Source organism: Cavia porcellus, unplaced genomic scaffold, assembly GCF_034190915.1.
Source record: "Cavia porcellus strain 051 isolate PalLab524CR breed Dunkin Hartley unplaced genomic scaffold, mCavPor4.1 scaffold_8, whole genome shotgun sequence".
Taxonomy (NCBI): Eukaryota; Metazoa; Chordata; class Mammalia; order Rodentia; family Caviidae; genus Cavia; species Cavia porcellus.
In genome coordinates, this window is record NW_026947491.1 from 31,155,787 (window position 1) to 31,171,967 (window position 16,181).

The following is a 16,181-nucleotide window of genomic DNA, read 5'->3' on the forward strand; positions in this document are numbered from 1 at the left end:
TCTGATAGGCTTTCCTTTATAGGTGATCTGTCTTTTCTGACAGCTTTTAGTATTCTATTTTTATGTTGGATTTCTGGGATGGTAATTATTATATGTCTGGGTGTAGTTTTATTTTGGTTATCGCTATTTGGAGTTCTATATGCTTCACTGATTCTAATGTCACTTTCCATTCTCATGTTTGGGAAATTTTCAGCTATGACTTCTGTGAATAGCCTTTTGATATCATATGTGTTGTTCCCTTCTATTTCATTTATCCCTATTTATCTTATGTTGTTTTTCTTTGCATCATCTTGCAGTTGTTGAATTGTTATTCCCGATTCCTTGTTATTTTTAAAAGATCTTTCCTTTCCTGCAGTTTTATCTTTGAGGTCTGAAATTCTATCTTCACTTTGATTGAGTTGGTTTCAACAACTTTTGATGGAATTTTTGATTTCCTGTATGTCTCTTTGAATCTGCTTCATGTAGTCTGTTCGTTTCTTAAATTGTTTATCTAAGGATTCTATCTTTTTGTTTTGTTCCTGTAATTTTTACACTGTATCTTCTTTAGATGTGTTCAACATTTCTTTCATTACTTTTATCATTTCTTCGTTTATCTGGGAGATTATTTCCTGTTTGAATTCTTTTAAAGCTTCCCGGAGTTGCTTCTTTATTTCAGTTGCTATTACAGGTATTTCAGGTGTATGGCATATATTTTCTTCTATGTACATGGATTCTAGTCTTTCTTGGGATGGGCTGGAGGTTTGAGATTGCATTTTGGTCTTTCGTTTTGTCATTTTCCTATATTTCTGTGTTTCAAGTGTTTTTCTAAGGCTTCCCCTGGATGTGTTGGAAATCGTCTCCTATGCCCTAGGCTCCTGGGACTGAATGGAGGTTTCTGAGCATGGTCAAGTCAGGCCTTCAGGCCCTCCCTTGCCACCCTCTGTGTCCCAGGTAGCTGGTTAGGTGGATGGGCTGAAGCTCTCCACTGGCAAAGACCTATGCCCTGGAACTCACTTTATCTGCTCTTAACTCCCATAATTGAAGAACGTTGCTAGGCATAATCTACTCAGGCTGCAAAACCTCCCAAAGCTAGTCTAGTGTGGCTGGGACCTGGGCGGGTCCTTGAGCTCTGGGAGCAATGATCTTAATAAGTCTCCTAGGGCTTGGGATGGCGCAGGGACTCACCTCAGCAACCAGCAGAGTTTCCTGGTTTGGGAAAAGGTCGCTGGGTGTGTCCTGGGCAAGCCTGAAACCTGCCAAGTGCAGCCGAGTGTGGCTGGGCTTTGAGTGGGAGCTGTGGGAGTGATGATCTTAATACAGTCTCCTGAGGCTCAGGATGTCGCGTGGACTCACTCCAGCCACCAGCCAAGTTTTCTGTGATATTACCTTTTAAGATGTACTGTTTCCATACTATCTGATCTGTAAATGGATTTTCTTAACTGATCTTTTGAAAAAATGTGTAATAATAGAAGACACTGCCATTAATCTCCCTCAGAATACTTATTGTCATTTAGAATACTTATTCTGTCATTCTTACCATTTTCTGGAACTGTTCTGGGAGTTATGTCTTAATGAGTGTCTTTAAAAACATTTACCTTCAGGATCATTTGACTTTAGGGAAGAGCTAAGAGTGACATTGTGCTAGATAGATCTCATAAATATGGTAAATGAGGAACTGTAACAGTTTTACAAGTTGGCCTTTTCCTCTAGCGGGTGCTAAGCAGCAGCATTCACTGAAGTTTTCATCATGCCTTATGAATTCACTCATAAAAGAGGAATTCTAGAACTGCTTGTAAAGTGATCAGAGCAATGCCGTAAGTGTATTCAAAGCAAGGGGAAGTATTTTGATGAGATTGGCTGCAATGTGTCTTCTTCTGTATCACTTTTTTTACATCATTATACAGTAAGTATATTATACAGTAAGACTTACAAATGAGCTCCATTTGAGGAGAAATGTTTGTGGGTTGGTTTCATTTGTAACATGACAGTGAATCTTACACAGCATACCTGGGAAAGTTTGTAACTCCATTGTTTGTAAGTGGAGGATTTACTTTTATTTTGATCATACATCTATATATAACAGATCTGTTTATGTGTTGATGGAAATTAAGCTGCTCCCACACCTTGGCTAATGCTGCATGCAATTGTAAATATCTCTTCTAGATCTGGTTTTCATTTTTTATTTATCCATATGTGAAATGGATAAATCATATGGTAGATTTTCTTAGTTTTTTTTTTTTTAAGAAACTCTTATCATATTTTCTGTAATGGCAGTACTGTTTAAAAGTTCCCACCATCAGAGCATGAGAGTTCTGATTTATCTACTTCCTCATCAAAACTTTTCTTTTGATCATGACCATTCTTTCCTTTTTAGTTAATTTTACTGGTACAATTTATTTATACATAATGATCACTTTATCATAGATAATTTGTTCCTGTATATGCTGTATATTGATTCTTTTTGTCCCATTTCTTTCCCCTGTCTTCAACCCGTCTTCCCCTTCTTATTTACAGAAGCTTTGTTTCCATTTTTTCCTCTATTCTTTTTTCCTTTTCCCTTCCTTCCTTTTCCTTGCCCCCTTTCTTAATTTCCCTTCCCATTTGAACTTTTTCTTAGAGTTTCACAGTATGTATAATACGTTTTGCTCCTAATTTATACTTTGTTTGATAAACCAGAGAAAGCACACTGTATTTGAATGTGTGTGCCTGATTTATTTCACTTTGAGTATAGTTTCAAGGTACATCCATTTATCTAGAAATGCCTCGTTTGTCCTTCATTATGGCTGAATAGTACACCATTATATAAAAACTCACATATTTATTCATTCATCAATTGATGGGCAGATGGTCTGTTTCCAAGATTTAACTATACAAATTGTGCTGCTATAAACATGAATGTGTGTATATGCTGTGTTGTGATGCATTTAATTCTTTTGAGAAGATGCCAAGAAGGGGAATAGATGGGTCAAATGGAATCTCTAGTTTTAGTTTTTTTGAGGGATCTCCACACTGATTTCCACAGTGGATGCACCAGTATACACTTCCACCAACAGTGGAGGAAGATTCCTTTTTTTCCCCACAGCTCCTCCAGTGTTTGTTATTGGTTGGTTTCTTGATAATCGTCATTCTTTCTGAAGTGAGATGGAATCTCAGTGGTGTTTTAATTTGCATCATAAATGGTCAGAGGTGTTAAACATTTTTTCATACATTTAATTACCACTTCTACTTCTTCATCTGAGAAGTGTTTATTCGTATTAGATGTCCATTTTTGGATTGGGTCTTTAAATTGGGAGGGTATCTCTCATTTTTTTGAGTTTTTACATATTCTGGACAGTAGTCCTTTGTCTGAGAAATACCTGGCAAAAAAATTTTTTTTTCCACTCTGTGCCTTTAACCTTCATTCTGTTGATGGTTTCTTTTGCTGTGTGACATTTTTTAAAGAGATCCCAGTTGTTGATTCTTTGTGATATTACCTGTGTGATTGGGGTTTTGTTCATGAAATCTGCCTTTATCTATGTCTCTAAGAATTTTAGTTATTCTGTTTTCTAGAAAATTTAGTGTTTCTGTTTTAACATTTAGATTTTTTATCCATTTTGATTTTAGTGTAGTACATAGAGAGGAATATGGGTCTAAATTTAATCTTTAGCATATGGGAAGCCAGTTTAGCCAGCACCATTTATTAAAGAGGCTATCTTCCTTCCAGGGAAGGTATTTGGCCCCTTTGTCAAAGGTGAATTGGCTGAGTTTGGAATTGTTTCTGAATAGTTTGTTCCCTTAATCCTCAGATCTCTATTGATCCCTCCCTCTCTCCCCCCCTCCCTCTCTCCCCCCTCCCTCCCTCCCTTGCTCTCGCTCTCGCTCTCTCTCGCTGTCTCTTGCTGCTCTCACTCTGTTGCTTTCATTCTCTCTCTCTCTCTCTCTCTCTCTCTCTCTCTCTCTCTCTCTCTCTCTCGCACGCGCTCTCTTGTGCTCGCTCTCCCGTTCTCTCTCTGTCTCTCTCTCTCTCTCTCTCTGTCTCTCTCTCTCCTCTTGCTCTGGCTCTGTCTGTCACTGGCTCTCTTTCGCTCTCGCTCACTCGCTACTACCTGACTGTTTTAATCACAGTACCTTTGTAGTACAGTTTCAAGTCAGGGATTGTGATGATCCCTGCCTTGCCTTGTTGCCTAGAATTGCTTTTGCTATATTTTAGATCTCTTCTGGTTCCAAATGAATTTTAGGAGTGTTTTCTCTAATTCTGTGAGGTATGCTGTTGATATTTGGATTAAAATTTTAAAGTTCTATACTTTTCAATGTAAAGGTCTTTTATTTCCTTCATTATATTGATTCCTAAGTATTTGACTTAGTTTGATACTTTTATGAAAGTTGTAGTTTGCCTAATGTGTCTCAGTGAGTTTGTTATTTGTGTACAGGAATACTGTTGATTTTTGAGTGTTGACTTTTATCCAGCTATACTGCTGAATTTGATTATTAAATCTAGAAGTCTTTTGGTAGAGTTTTTGGAGTTTTCAATGTAGAACATCATGTCTTCCACGAATAATGGTAATTTAAATTTTTCATTTCTTATCCTTATTCCTTGTATTTCTTTCTCTTGTCTAATTGCTCTGGCTAATGTTTCCAGAACTATATTGAATAAGAGTGATGATAGTGGACATCCTTGTCTTGTTTCTGATTTTATAGTGAAAGTTTTCAGTTTTTGTCCATTTAATATGATGGCTGTTGGTTTGTCATAGATGGCTTTTATTAATTGAAATAAAGAAAGTCAATTCCAGTGTTCTGTAGGATTTTTACAGAGGATGTCATACTTTGTCTATTGCTTTTTTTGCATCCATTGATGATGGTCATGTGATTTTTGTCTTTGGCTCTGTTGATATGATATATTACTTTTATTAATTTGCATATGTTGAATCATCTGTACATCCCTGGGAGAATCCTACTTGGTCATGCTGTATAATCTTGATGATTTGCTGCATTTTGTTTGCCAGTATCTTTTTTTTTTTTTTTTTCCTCTCTTTTTGTCTTTTTCGTTTTTATTGGTACCGGGGATTGAACTCACGACTGCCTGCTTACAAGGCAGGCACTTATGCTGCTGAGCTAAATCCCCAGCCCCTGTTTGCCAGTACCTTACTGAGGATTTTTTTTCCTAAGTTCTTTAGAGAGATTGGCCTGTGGTTCTCTTTTTTGCTGTCAAGGTAATGCTTGCTTGCAGGAATGAATTTGGGAGTATTGCTTCCCATCCAGTTTCACGAAAGAGTTTGAAGTGGCATTACTGCTTTAAGTTTCTTGTAGGATTCAGCAGTGAATCCATCAGGGCCTGGTCTTTTCATTGTTAGTTTTATTTGTTTGGTTGGGTTCGCTTGTTTTTTGGTTTTGTTTTTTCTTTTTTGTTTGTTTTTGAGACAGGGTTTCAATCTGTGGTTCAAGCTGGCCTTGAATATAGTTTATGGTCTTGGGCTCACCTCAAAGTTACAGTGATTCTCCTGCCTAAACCCAAATGCTAGGATGACAGGCAAGGGCCACCATGCCCAGCCTTGTTGCTAGGTTTTTTGTTTTTTTGTCTTGGTACCAGTGATAAAAGTTGCTTGGTTTTTAAATTACATCATTAATTTAATTGAATGATGATTAAGTTATTTAGAATCCATATCTTTTATTCAGCTTTGGTTATCCATGTTTATCTAGGAATCTGTCTATTTCTTCCATTTTCCATTTTATTAGAATACATGTTCTTATAGTAGGTATTAATAATCTGGATTTCTGCAGGATGCATTGTTATTTCAACCTTTTCTTTCCTCATTGCATGGATTTGAGTCTTCCTTCTTTTTTTAAATAAAGTTGGCTGTTTGTCAATTTTATTTAATCCTTTGAAGAATCAAATTTTTTGATTCCTTGATCCTTTGTATTGTTTTCTTAGTCCCATTAATTTCTGCTCTAATCTTTATAAATTCTCCCCAAGTATGAGCTTTGGGCTTGATTTGCTCTTCTTTTTCTGGAAGGTTGAGGTTCAACATTAGGCTATTTATTAGGCTCATTCTGTTTTTATGTGTGAATTCACTGCTATAAATTTCCCTCTTAGGACTGCTTTAATAGTGAGTTCTTGTATATTTTATTGGATTTTTTGTTTAATTTTAAAAACTATTTAATTTCTTTAATTTGATCTGCAACTCATTGGTTGCTTAAGAAGGTGTTATTTAATTTCCATGTGTTTATGAAGTTCTTGTGTGGTTTTTTGCCATTGTCTTCCAATTTCATTATGCTATGATCTGGTGGTATGCATGGGTTTATTTCAGTTCCTCTGCATTTACTTAAGCGTGTTCTGTGAGCTAGTATATGTGATCTATTTTGGAGAACATCCTATGTGCTGCTGAGAAGAATTTATATCTCTAAAGTTGTGGGATGAAATACTATGTAGATGTCTGCTAAGTCCATTTGTTCAAAAATGTGGTTCAGTTCTGATATTTTTCATTGATTTTTTTTGTTTAGTTGATTTATTTGTGACACTGATTATTGATGTTACCCATTGCAACTGTATTAGTGCTTATCTAACTTTTCATGTCCTTGTGTGTTTTATATAGTTGGGTTCACCAGTGTTTTGTACATGTGTATTATGAGTGTTAGTTTTTACTCTTGAATTGTTCTCTTAACAAGAATGTAGTGATCTTCTTTGTTTCTCTTGATCATTTTTGGCTTGAAATCCACTGTGTCTGCAAAGAGAATAGCTGCCACTGCTTTTTCTGAGTCCCTATTGTGTGAAGTATTGTTATCCGTCCTTTGACTTTGAGTCTGTGAGTTGCTCTTTCAATCAAATGTATTTCTTGTATTCAGTATATTGTTAGATCTTGGTTTTTAATCCATTTTGCCAATCCCTTTTTTTTGATTGGTGAACTGAGACTGCTCATATTGATGATTATAACTGATACATATGGCTTGCCCTTGTCATCATATTATTTTCCTGTAGTTGATTCCTTTTCTATTTAATTGCCTGCCATGTGTGGTACATTCATTCTGTTGAGATTATTGAAATTGTTGTCTTCATTATATTTTTGTAGAATATCTTTTTGTAGATTTTGGAGTACTTTTTTGGTGATCATGAATTTCTTTAGGTATTCTTTATTATGAAAGTATCTAATTCTCCATCAGTTTTGAAAGATAATTTTATAGAGTACATCATTCTTCTCTGGAGGTTGTTTAGGATTTAAAATACTTCAAATTCTTTTTAAGAACTTGTGCTCTTAATAACTTTGTGTTGAGCCTTCAGTAGGTTGACCTGGAAGGGCAGGCGCAGCATAGGTTGCCCAGGTCTCTGTCTCCCTAGTACACTGCAGTGGGCTGGAATAGCTAGGTGACGCAATTCAAACAAATTGTAACCGACAAAGAAAGAAACTGGGCCTCCTATATTCACTTGTATAAAAGGAACAAAAAGTATGGGAAGAGGGAGCAACAAGAAAGGGTCCTCGGCCCCCAATCCTGAGAAACATTCAATAGCAGACACGGCATGAATAGACATAAACGCTATCTCCAGAGCCTCATAGATGAGTTCAGGAATGAAGTTATTAACGACCTGAAGCAAGATATAAGCAGAAAGTTAGAGAAATACTAAACACCGCCCAAGAAAAAACAGATGGTGGAATAGAAGAACAGAAAAGGGGAGAATTGTTTGATGGAGAAAATAGAGAAAACATAGAATACGTGAAGCAAGTTCAAAGAGATTACCAGGAAACTAAAAACTATGAAAACTGGCATAACAGCTTGAAAGAAACCAAGGATAGATAAAAAAATATAAGAAGGATTGGGGATATAGCTCAGAGTGAAGATTTTAGGTTCAATCTGTAGTACATCCTTAGTCCTCAACCACATGTGAGATGAAGTTTCTGTCCTTTGGTATTGTGACTATTTTCTGTATAGCATCTGAACCACAAGCATGTTAATTCTTAGGCAGAGAATCATTTCTATTCATTTATTTTGTTGCAAATGTGTTTTTGGAAATAAGTAAGGCATAGCATTTGTCTTTCTACTGTCAGTAAGACAGCTTTTCACATTGTCCCAGAAGATTTTTTACTTTTGGAGATTTCCAGAAAAAAATATATTACTCATAGTCTAACCTTGAAAATGCTACAAAATAATTTCTAGAACAATCTTCACAGAACTACGGATATGTAGGTCTAATGCAAATCTGGATAAGAGAATTGGAGTTCATCCACTCTAACTGCAACATTTTCCAGATAAGAAAACAAGTGGTATGGCTTGCTTGATTCTCTAAATTATGTTACCCTAAATTTATTCCTGAAAGTATCACATCCTATGTTTCAGTCTTGAAAATTCAGAGACTATACCAGGGTTTTGAGAACTCTGAGATGTTACACTTTATTTTATTCAATGTTTCCCAATCTCATAAGAGGATAAGATCAAATAATACCTTTATTAGACTCCACCCATTATGATTCTTCTGTCTCCGTTGGTCTTAACAGGTTGTATCTTACTGGATTTTATTATATATGATAATATAAGCAAAAACTTTTATAGACAAGGAGTTTATATAGAAACCATTGTTCATTTTCTGTTAATTGGTTCTAAATACCCTGTAAAAATCTCATTCTCTTGAATGGTTTTATAGTGTCTTGATATGTTTGGTACTACAGTATAAGAAGTTATACTCAAAGATTTCAAGGAAAGACACACTATGGTAACTATTTTTATGTCAGGATATCTTGTGGTGAAACACTATTTTGCTTAAATGGTTATGTTTTGACCTGCGCTGTTCTGTTGTTATACCCTCTTTTTTTTTAATTATTTACTTTTTTCTTTTTCTTTTTTTAATTAAGGGAAAAATAAATAAAAAATTGCAGGATACATTATAGTAACCTACTTTGATTTCCTATTAACTTGATTTGAAATCCTGTATTGCCCTCACCATCTTGTTTTGACTGATTTTCCCCTATTCTGATTTGCTTGATAGTACCAAGTTCGAAAGTAGGCATAACTGTGAAGACAATAAGAATCATTATGACACCCATTCCGTTGACTATTATTTTCTTTTAAAATCCTGTAATGTCTCCAATGCTTTGGTTTTATTCTTTACTGTTTAGTTCAATTTTATTATAACTGGCAATTCTTCTTAAAATAGCAAGAGGCAGTATGGTAACCATTGTTGATCACCTTATATTTTGTTTTTACATTATCTTTTACGTCCATCCTTTTGATTTGACTGACTCTGTTCTGATATGTTGCATTTGGTTTTACTCTCTTCAAAAAAAAAAATACTAAGAACTGTGGGAGTAATAAAACCCAAAATGTGTAATTGTCATTGTACAAAAGAAAAGAAAAGAAAAGAAAAGAAAAGAAAGTGCTCTAAAGGTTATAACTGCATATATGTTTAAGTGTATAAGAGAGGTAACCATATTACTGAGTTTTTTTGGGTCATTGAACAAAACTGTTTGCACTCTCAATTTTTGAAGGTCTACTTTATATGCTTCAATTTTGTAACTTGAACAACTATTTCTAAGATGAGAATATGTAATCTATTAATTCATGATTTCTTACTGTTTATTTTTAAATTTTGTATTACTTGTACCCTATTTCTGTTTTTTTCCTTTTTCTCCTTAAATAAAAAAAAATAAAAAAATAAAGAAATGCAAGATGCCAAGTGTCCAGTTTTAACTAAATTTGGCATATTTTTAAATGTAATTGTTTTGTTAGCTAAATACATATTTACAGCTAGATATATTCAGCTTCTGTATATTTTGTAGAGTATTAATAAATGCAATTCTTCATGAACTAAACCTTTTTTTTTTCCCAGATCTTGAGTCTTCACAGGGTAGTCAGTGTTCCAGTTACTCTCCAAGGCCAACAGAGAGTTGTTTCAGTTCCAGTTCAGAGATGGTAAGTTGTGCTTTTTTTTCACTTATTAATACATGTATATTTATTAATACATATGTGTTTATTTAGAATTTGTTTTTATGGTAGTTTACTTTTACATTATAAAAATTTGAATCAACAATAGAAATAGAAATAATTTAAGAACCACTCAGAAGAAGAAGTTAAAATACAAAAAGATAAGATATAAACAAAAATGTGACTGAACATTACTCACTGAATTTACAAAAGTGATGAATGCATTATTTATAGGTCTGATGATACGTATGAATGCTATATACACATTTTTGTGTGTAAACATGGACAATATATAAAATGTAGGTAGTTATATCTCTGTCTAATAGATATTTGATCCTGTGTTCATTTAAAAAGTTTGTTTTATTTTGTTTTTGGTATCTGGGATCAAACTCACAACCTCGTACTTATGAGGATGGTGTTTATGCTACTGGGCTAAATCCTTTAAAAGTATTTTTAAAGAGACTTAAAATAATTGGAAGGATAAAATACATATATTCAAATAAAAGATCTCAAGGCATGTAACTGTATAATGTTATTGAAACTAAATTCCAAATAATTGGAATGACATATTTTGAGAAGAAATGCTATATTTCTACTACATTACAAATTTAAATGGAGTTACTCTATTTACTCTTTCATCTTCATTTCTTCTACCTTTTTTCTCTGTTTTGTTATTCAAACTACCTTTGCTATTGAATGACACCAATGACTTCTGTGTTGCTAATTCACTAGATACCTTTCAGTCTTTATCTTATAAAGACTCCTAATATAAGTAGAAGTTATTCTAGTTTTTTAAGGAACATTTTTGCCTCTTTGCTTTTATGATTACAGTGTCTCATTTTCCCTGGATACCTGTGTGAATGCTACTTTTATGTCTTCGCCCACTTCTTGTCTGCCTTGCTTTCTATGCAACTATGTTTATGGTTTGAAACAACCTTTTTCTGTTACTATATCCTCTAAACTAGTAATGATGTTATATACTCCATCGACTTTACTTCCTGTATGATGACAATTCCTAGCAATATGACTTCAGTCCTGATCCTTACTTACATGTTCAATTTCTAGTTGGACCTTTCATTTTGGATATTTCACAGAAATCTTTAGGTCTTCATATTTCAACCTTAATACTCACTGTGTTTTCTCTGAATCAGTTTTTATGATATTTCTCATATTTCTCTATTTAAATATTCATAACAAAAACTTAGCACAATATTAACTTTGTCATTTCTTTGTCTAATCTACCCCTTCAATCACATTTATCACTTCATCTGTCATTCAGTACCTGTAAAATAAATTGCAAATTTATCTACTTCTTTCAGCTTCCTAATTCAGTTCTTAAGTTGTGATCATCTTACTTACTCTTAAACTGTTGTGGTTGTTTCATAAGAGATCTTCCTACTTTGCTTGTCCCATTTTCTTCTCTAGTTCTCAGACATACTTTTCTTTGAAAACATAAATTGAATCATGTTACTTGCAGTGAAAATACCCAGTGGACCCCTTCTCTCCTATCCTGCATCCCATACTGGGGCCTGAACCCAGTCCCTTTCATTTTGTGGCAAACTCTCACTAGTAGCCTAGGCTGGCCTTGACCTTAGCCTCCCAAGTAGCTGGTAATACAGGCATGGTTCACTGCATATAGTTGGGGATTGCCATTTTACTCTGACATCTAGAGTCTTTACAGTGGCTGGGGCCCTATGTATCTGCTCCTGGCTGATATCTCTAGTTTCTCCTGTTCTTCCTTTCCTGGTCCATACACTGGAGCTTTTGCTTTCTTTAGGTAGTCTCTTTTCTGCTTCAAAGTTTTTGTACATTGTTTCCTTATCCCTGGTTCTTGTTCATCCTTTCAAACTTAGATTAAATATGTTACATATTCCAAAAGTCCCTGTAACCTCAACTAGCCCCTCAGTTTTGTTTTTAAAGTACCCATATTTGTTCTTCATAATGCTTTTGTTAACTTGTAGTTACATGTTCATATGAATATTTGACTGATTTCATTTCTACCCATTACTTGTGTCCACAAGAATAGTGGCCATTTTGTTCCACTCACCTTTCAGATGCCATTTAGTAAATAAATGTATATTGCTTTCTCCAACTTGTGTTCAATTTTAATGCTACTTCTTAGGCTTTATTTCATTGCTGATGACCTAAGGTCTATATACCATTCTAGTTTTTTAATTTTTTTTTACCTTAACTTTACTCTCTCCATCCCTTTTTGTTACCTTGAATAATCCCTTTTTTTTTCTTTTTCTTTTCTTTTTTTTGTCTTTTTGAGACAGGGTCACACTATGCAGTCCAGGGTGGCCTTGAGCTCATTTTGTAGCTCAGGCTGGTCTTGAACTCATAACTATATAGTCCTTTGTCAGCCTCCCAAGTGCTGGTATTACAGGTGTGTGCCACCTGTATCTGAAGATAAAATTTTGTATTAGCTGGGCATGGCGGCACAATCTTGTATTTTTTTAATACAAGATCTTCACAAACATATTTCCATTAGATACGTTCTGCTATTTCCATTAATAGAATTTTTCATGAAGTTGAAAAATACATGTTACCACATTGAAATCTAGACCTCTGAAAGGTCAAGTTTGTCTTTTTAGATAACAGTTAAAATATTTATTGCTGTTTAGCTTTGTTTGATTTTCTGTTAGCTGATACTCTTAGGTTATATTGTATCTTTAATGGTATAGGCCCATAAAAGTATTTCTTACTTAACGGGGGAATGAATAAATAATGCAAATTACATGTATTAATTGTTCTCTTCAGCGATCTTACATCTATTTACTTGTTTTAAGTGATTGAAGAGTTTGTTGCCTAACATTTCCTTATGAAAGTTTAGTAGCACAATACAGCCTATGATCACAGATTCTGAGAAGAGACAAAACTCCTCTTTTTGAGCTCTTTTTTTAGCATCTTTACCTAAGATATAGCGCTCTATTTGAAAGAGTATTATTATTGTTCTTGCTGTTTTAAAATCCACAACCTCCTGGGAGCAGGGGTAGATTGAAGACTCTTTAATAGTACATCTTCTTTAATTTATAACTAGCTAAAATCTTTCCTAAATTTAACAGTTTCTCATGATGTAGATTTTAAGGATGTGTGTTTAAAGTGATTATTTTTTAAAATGTAGGATTATTTACAGCAAAATTATTTCTTTTAGCTATCTGAAGATGAAGACCAAATATTGCAACAAACTGAGGACTCAAGTAAGATGTCTACCAAAACCACAGAAACAAGTAATAATTTTTATCTAGAAAACAAGGTTGAACTTCCAGATAATAAGATTGTTAACAAAAATGCAAAATTTCACAAACAAAATGAGAAATTTCACCAGTATTCAGTAAAAAATAGTGCAGTGAAGTTCCCACAATCTCAGTGCAACTTAGCACATGCGGAAAACAAAACCAGTAACTGCATTATGCAGGTTGTAAAATGTGACACAGGGGTACAAACAGAGACAGCATCTGTGATGCAAGAAAAACTAGATGCTGCCATACAGTGTGATATACTTTCTGAATGTGCATGTGGAAGGGATCTGTCTTCTCTTGGCAGTGGTGAGAGGTGCACTCAAAGTATTATGTCTGATACCACTGGGGGGCAGGACATCCTTACAAACAGATAATATTCTATATTTTCAGCCTAAGATGTAGCACTCCATTTGAAAGCAAGAGTACATGTACAGAATTTCCTGTTGTGTAACAAGGAATGAGAAAATGTAGCTAAGCATAAAGTGAAAGATTTTAGGATATGTATTTATGGCTCTTGGTAAGACATTTTAGTATTTACGCATTTTAAGTTTTACGTAGCATTCCTTCAATACCCTTGATGTATCTTAAGTTTTCAGAGAATTGTACTTTAAATTTTTAGAAATTATACTTGTAAATATATTCTCGTTCTCATGTTTATTACTTTATAATGATATACTGTTATTTAGAATTTAAAAAATGCTTCATTACATTCTTTCTTGTGACACTTTATTTTAAAAGAGTGCAGGTGTATCTTACAGAAAAAAAATGTTCTTTTCCAGTGTTTAAAGTTTTTTTTCTCTTCCAGTATTTTAAGGTAGAAAATGTTGACTAATATCTAATATGTTTTATGGTCTCATTAAAGATTTTGTTAGCTACTTATCTTTAACATTATACCCCATTTAAAATTTCAAATTAAAGAAACTGTTGTCTGTAGATACTGCACTATTACTTGCCTGAGCCTGAGCTACTTGGTCAAATTAAGAATAAATTTGGGATATTTTGAAGAAAATGGATACACAAAGAAAAATATAATGTTCAGTGAGATGAATCAGAAAACACAAGCTTGAATATTGTAGGATATTTCTCATTTGAGCAAGGCAAGGTACAAATATATAAAGAGGAAAATAAAGGATTGATAGAATGAAACATGGAAGTAGATCTTCTGTAAATGGGAAGGGCACCAGGAGATCCAGAGTGAGAGGAAGAGGATTAAAAAGATTTAAGATGGGGGCTGGGGATTTAGCTCAGTGGCATAAGTGCCTGCCTTGCAAGTATGTGGTCGAAGTTCGATCCCTGGTACTGACAAAAAATAAATATATAAGTTGGGTCATGTGTGTGTGCCAAGTACCCACGGGGAATATAAACACTATCTGCTGTAAACATCCACTAGAAATAGGAATAATAAAAATCCTAATGAAGATCTGGACATGGTGGCACCTGCCTGTAATCCCAGCTCTTAGGAGGCTAAAGCAGGAGGAGGGTACATAGTGAGTTCAAGGCTGGCCTGAGCTACATAGCAAGACCCTGTCTCAAAAATAAATAAATAAATACTAATGAAGAAAGGTGACTTAGAGAGGGAGGCAGATGCTTGGAGAGGGGAAGGGTATTAAGAAATAATCAAGATGTGTTATATACGTGTACCTTCTCTAAGGTGAATATATGTCACATATGTACTGTACTAATAAAGTTTTAAAATATGTGTACTTTAAAACTATACCCGTTTGGATATACAGATAGTCCTCAACTTCTGATGGGGTCACATCCTGATAAACTGATTATAAGTTGAAGATACTGTATGTAAAAGTGCTTCACTTACGACACATCATAGCTTCATTCAGTAGTGTGTTTGCTGTCTGCCCTCATGATCGCCTGACTGACTGGAAGCTATGGCTTGCTGTCGCTGCCTGCACTGTGAAGTACTGTGTGTGGCTAAGCCAGGAAAAGACCAAACTTCAAATTGTTTGCTGCTTTCTTACCATGATAAAGTTGAACCTTTGTAAATTGGAGACTGTATTATGAAGTACACAGCAGAGGGCATTCTGATATGTGAACTGAAAAGAAAATTGTTAGAGGCTTCTGTGTTCTTAAAGAAAAGAATGATTGCATGTTGTACATTTATGTAGATGTATAGTTGCTAGTATGTAAGTGATTTGATGCAGAAAAATTTAGAAATACCAACAGTTAACATTTAAATAATAGCAGTCCTCAGATTTTTAGCAAGTTTTAGGAAGTTATTTTTGCTGCCTCTTTTCATAAAGAATGATTATATCATGCAAGAGGAATATAATTATCCATTGTACATTGATTGGTTGTCCTGAGCAGCACTTTGCACAAATGTGGCCTATTCTTACAGAAGTAAAGACTGACATGTAAAAAAAAAAATGTATTGATGATGTGGAATAAGATTGAGCTGTGAATCCTGGTTTGTTTCAAATATCAAACAAATGATTTTTCCCAACTATGATTCAAAGTTTAGTAATATTAAAAACATTACAAAAATTTACACCTAGTTCTGGTTTATCAACATCATAATGTAGTGATTAAGCTCAGTAGGGTAAGAATGTTCAGAGCTTACCTATAATTTGCAGCACAGTAAAGAATTTTAATCTTGCCCTGAAAGACCTAGTCTTAGTTTCTGGGCAGTAACTTCTGCTATCGCTGTCCAGCCTTTGGTTTGCATGGTCTACATTGAGTGACAAGGAACTGTCTTAGGCTGCATATAAATATGTTCTGTTACTTTTAAAAACAAGTGTTGCTATAACATTTAAAAGGGGTCAGCAGCTTGTAGACCACTTTGGGCATGCCTGGTTGGAAGGTCATACTTGAATAATTTTATTTGCCTGAGAATTTTTGGTCAAGTTAGAAGGTTACTGTTATTGAGGAGGAAGCTTTTGATTTGAGCAACATAACAGTGTTTGAAGGGACTAGAAAGGAGATCAGCCATGTTGGCAGCCTTGCCCAGTGTGATGGAGCTCTAGTGAAGGCTGTGGCCACTGGTGCTCAGGTAAGCTTCCTTGGTTAGCGTGCTCTGTACATTGTCCAAACAGGTACTAAGAACACAGTTATCTGTAGCCA

General features: G+C 34.6%; 1 protein-coding gene across 1 annotated transcript in view; it reads left to right on the forward strand.

The window, feature by feature from the left end:
- Positions 1-14,250, forward strand: part of Redic1 (regulator of DNA class I crossover intermediates 1) — a 55,615-nt gene extending 41,365 nt beyond the window's left edge. Inside the window, exons 12-13 of the mRNA XM_063254553.1 lie at positions 9,770-9,852; positions 13,019-14,250. Of these exons, the coding sequence (XP_063110623.1) occupies positions 9,770-9,852; positions 13,019-13,480 (545 nt within the window). The 3' untranslated portion in view covers positions 13,481-14,250. The remainder of the gene's footprint in view (positions 1-9,769; positions 9,853-13,018) is intronic.
- Positions 14,251-16,181: the final 1,931 nt, after the last annotated feature.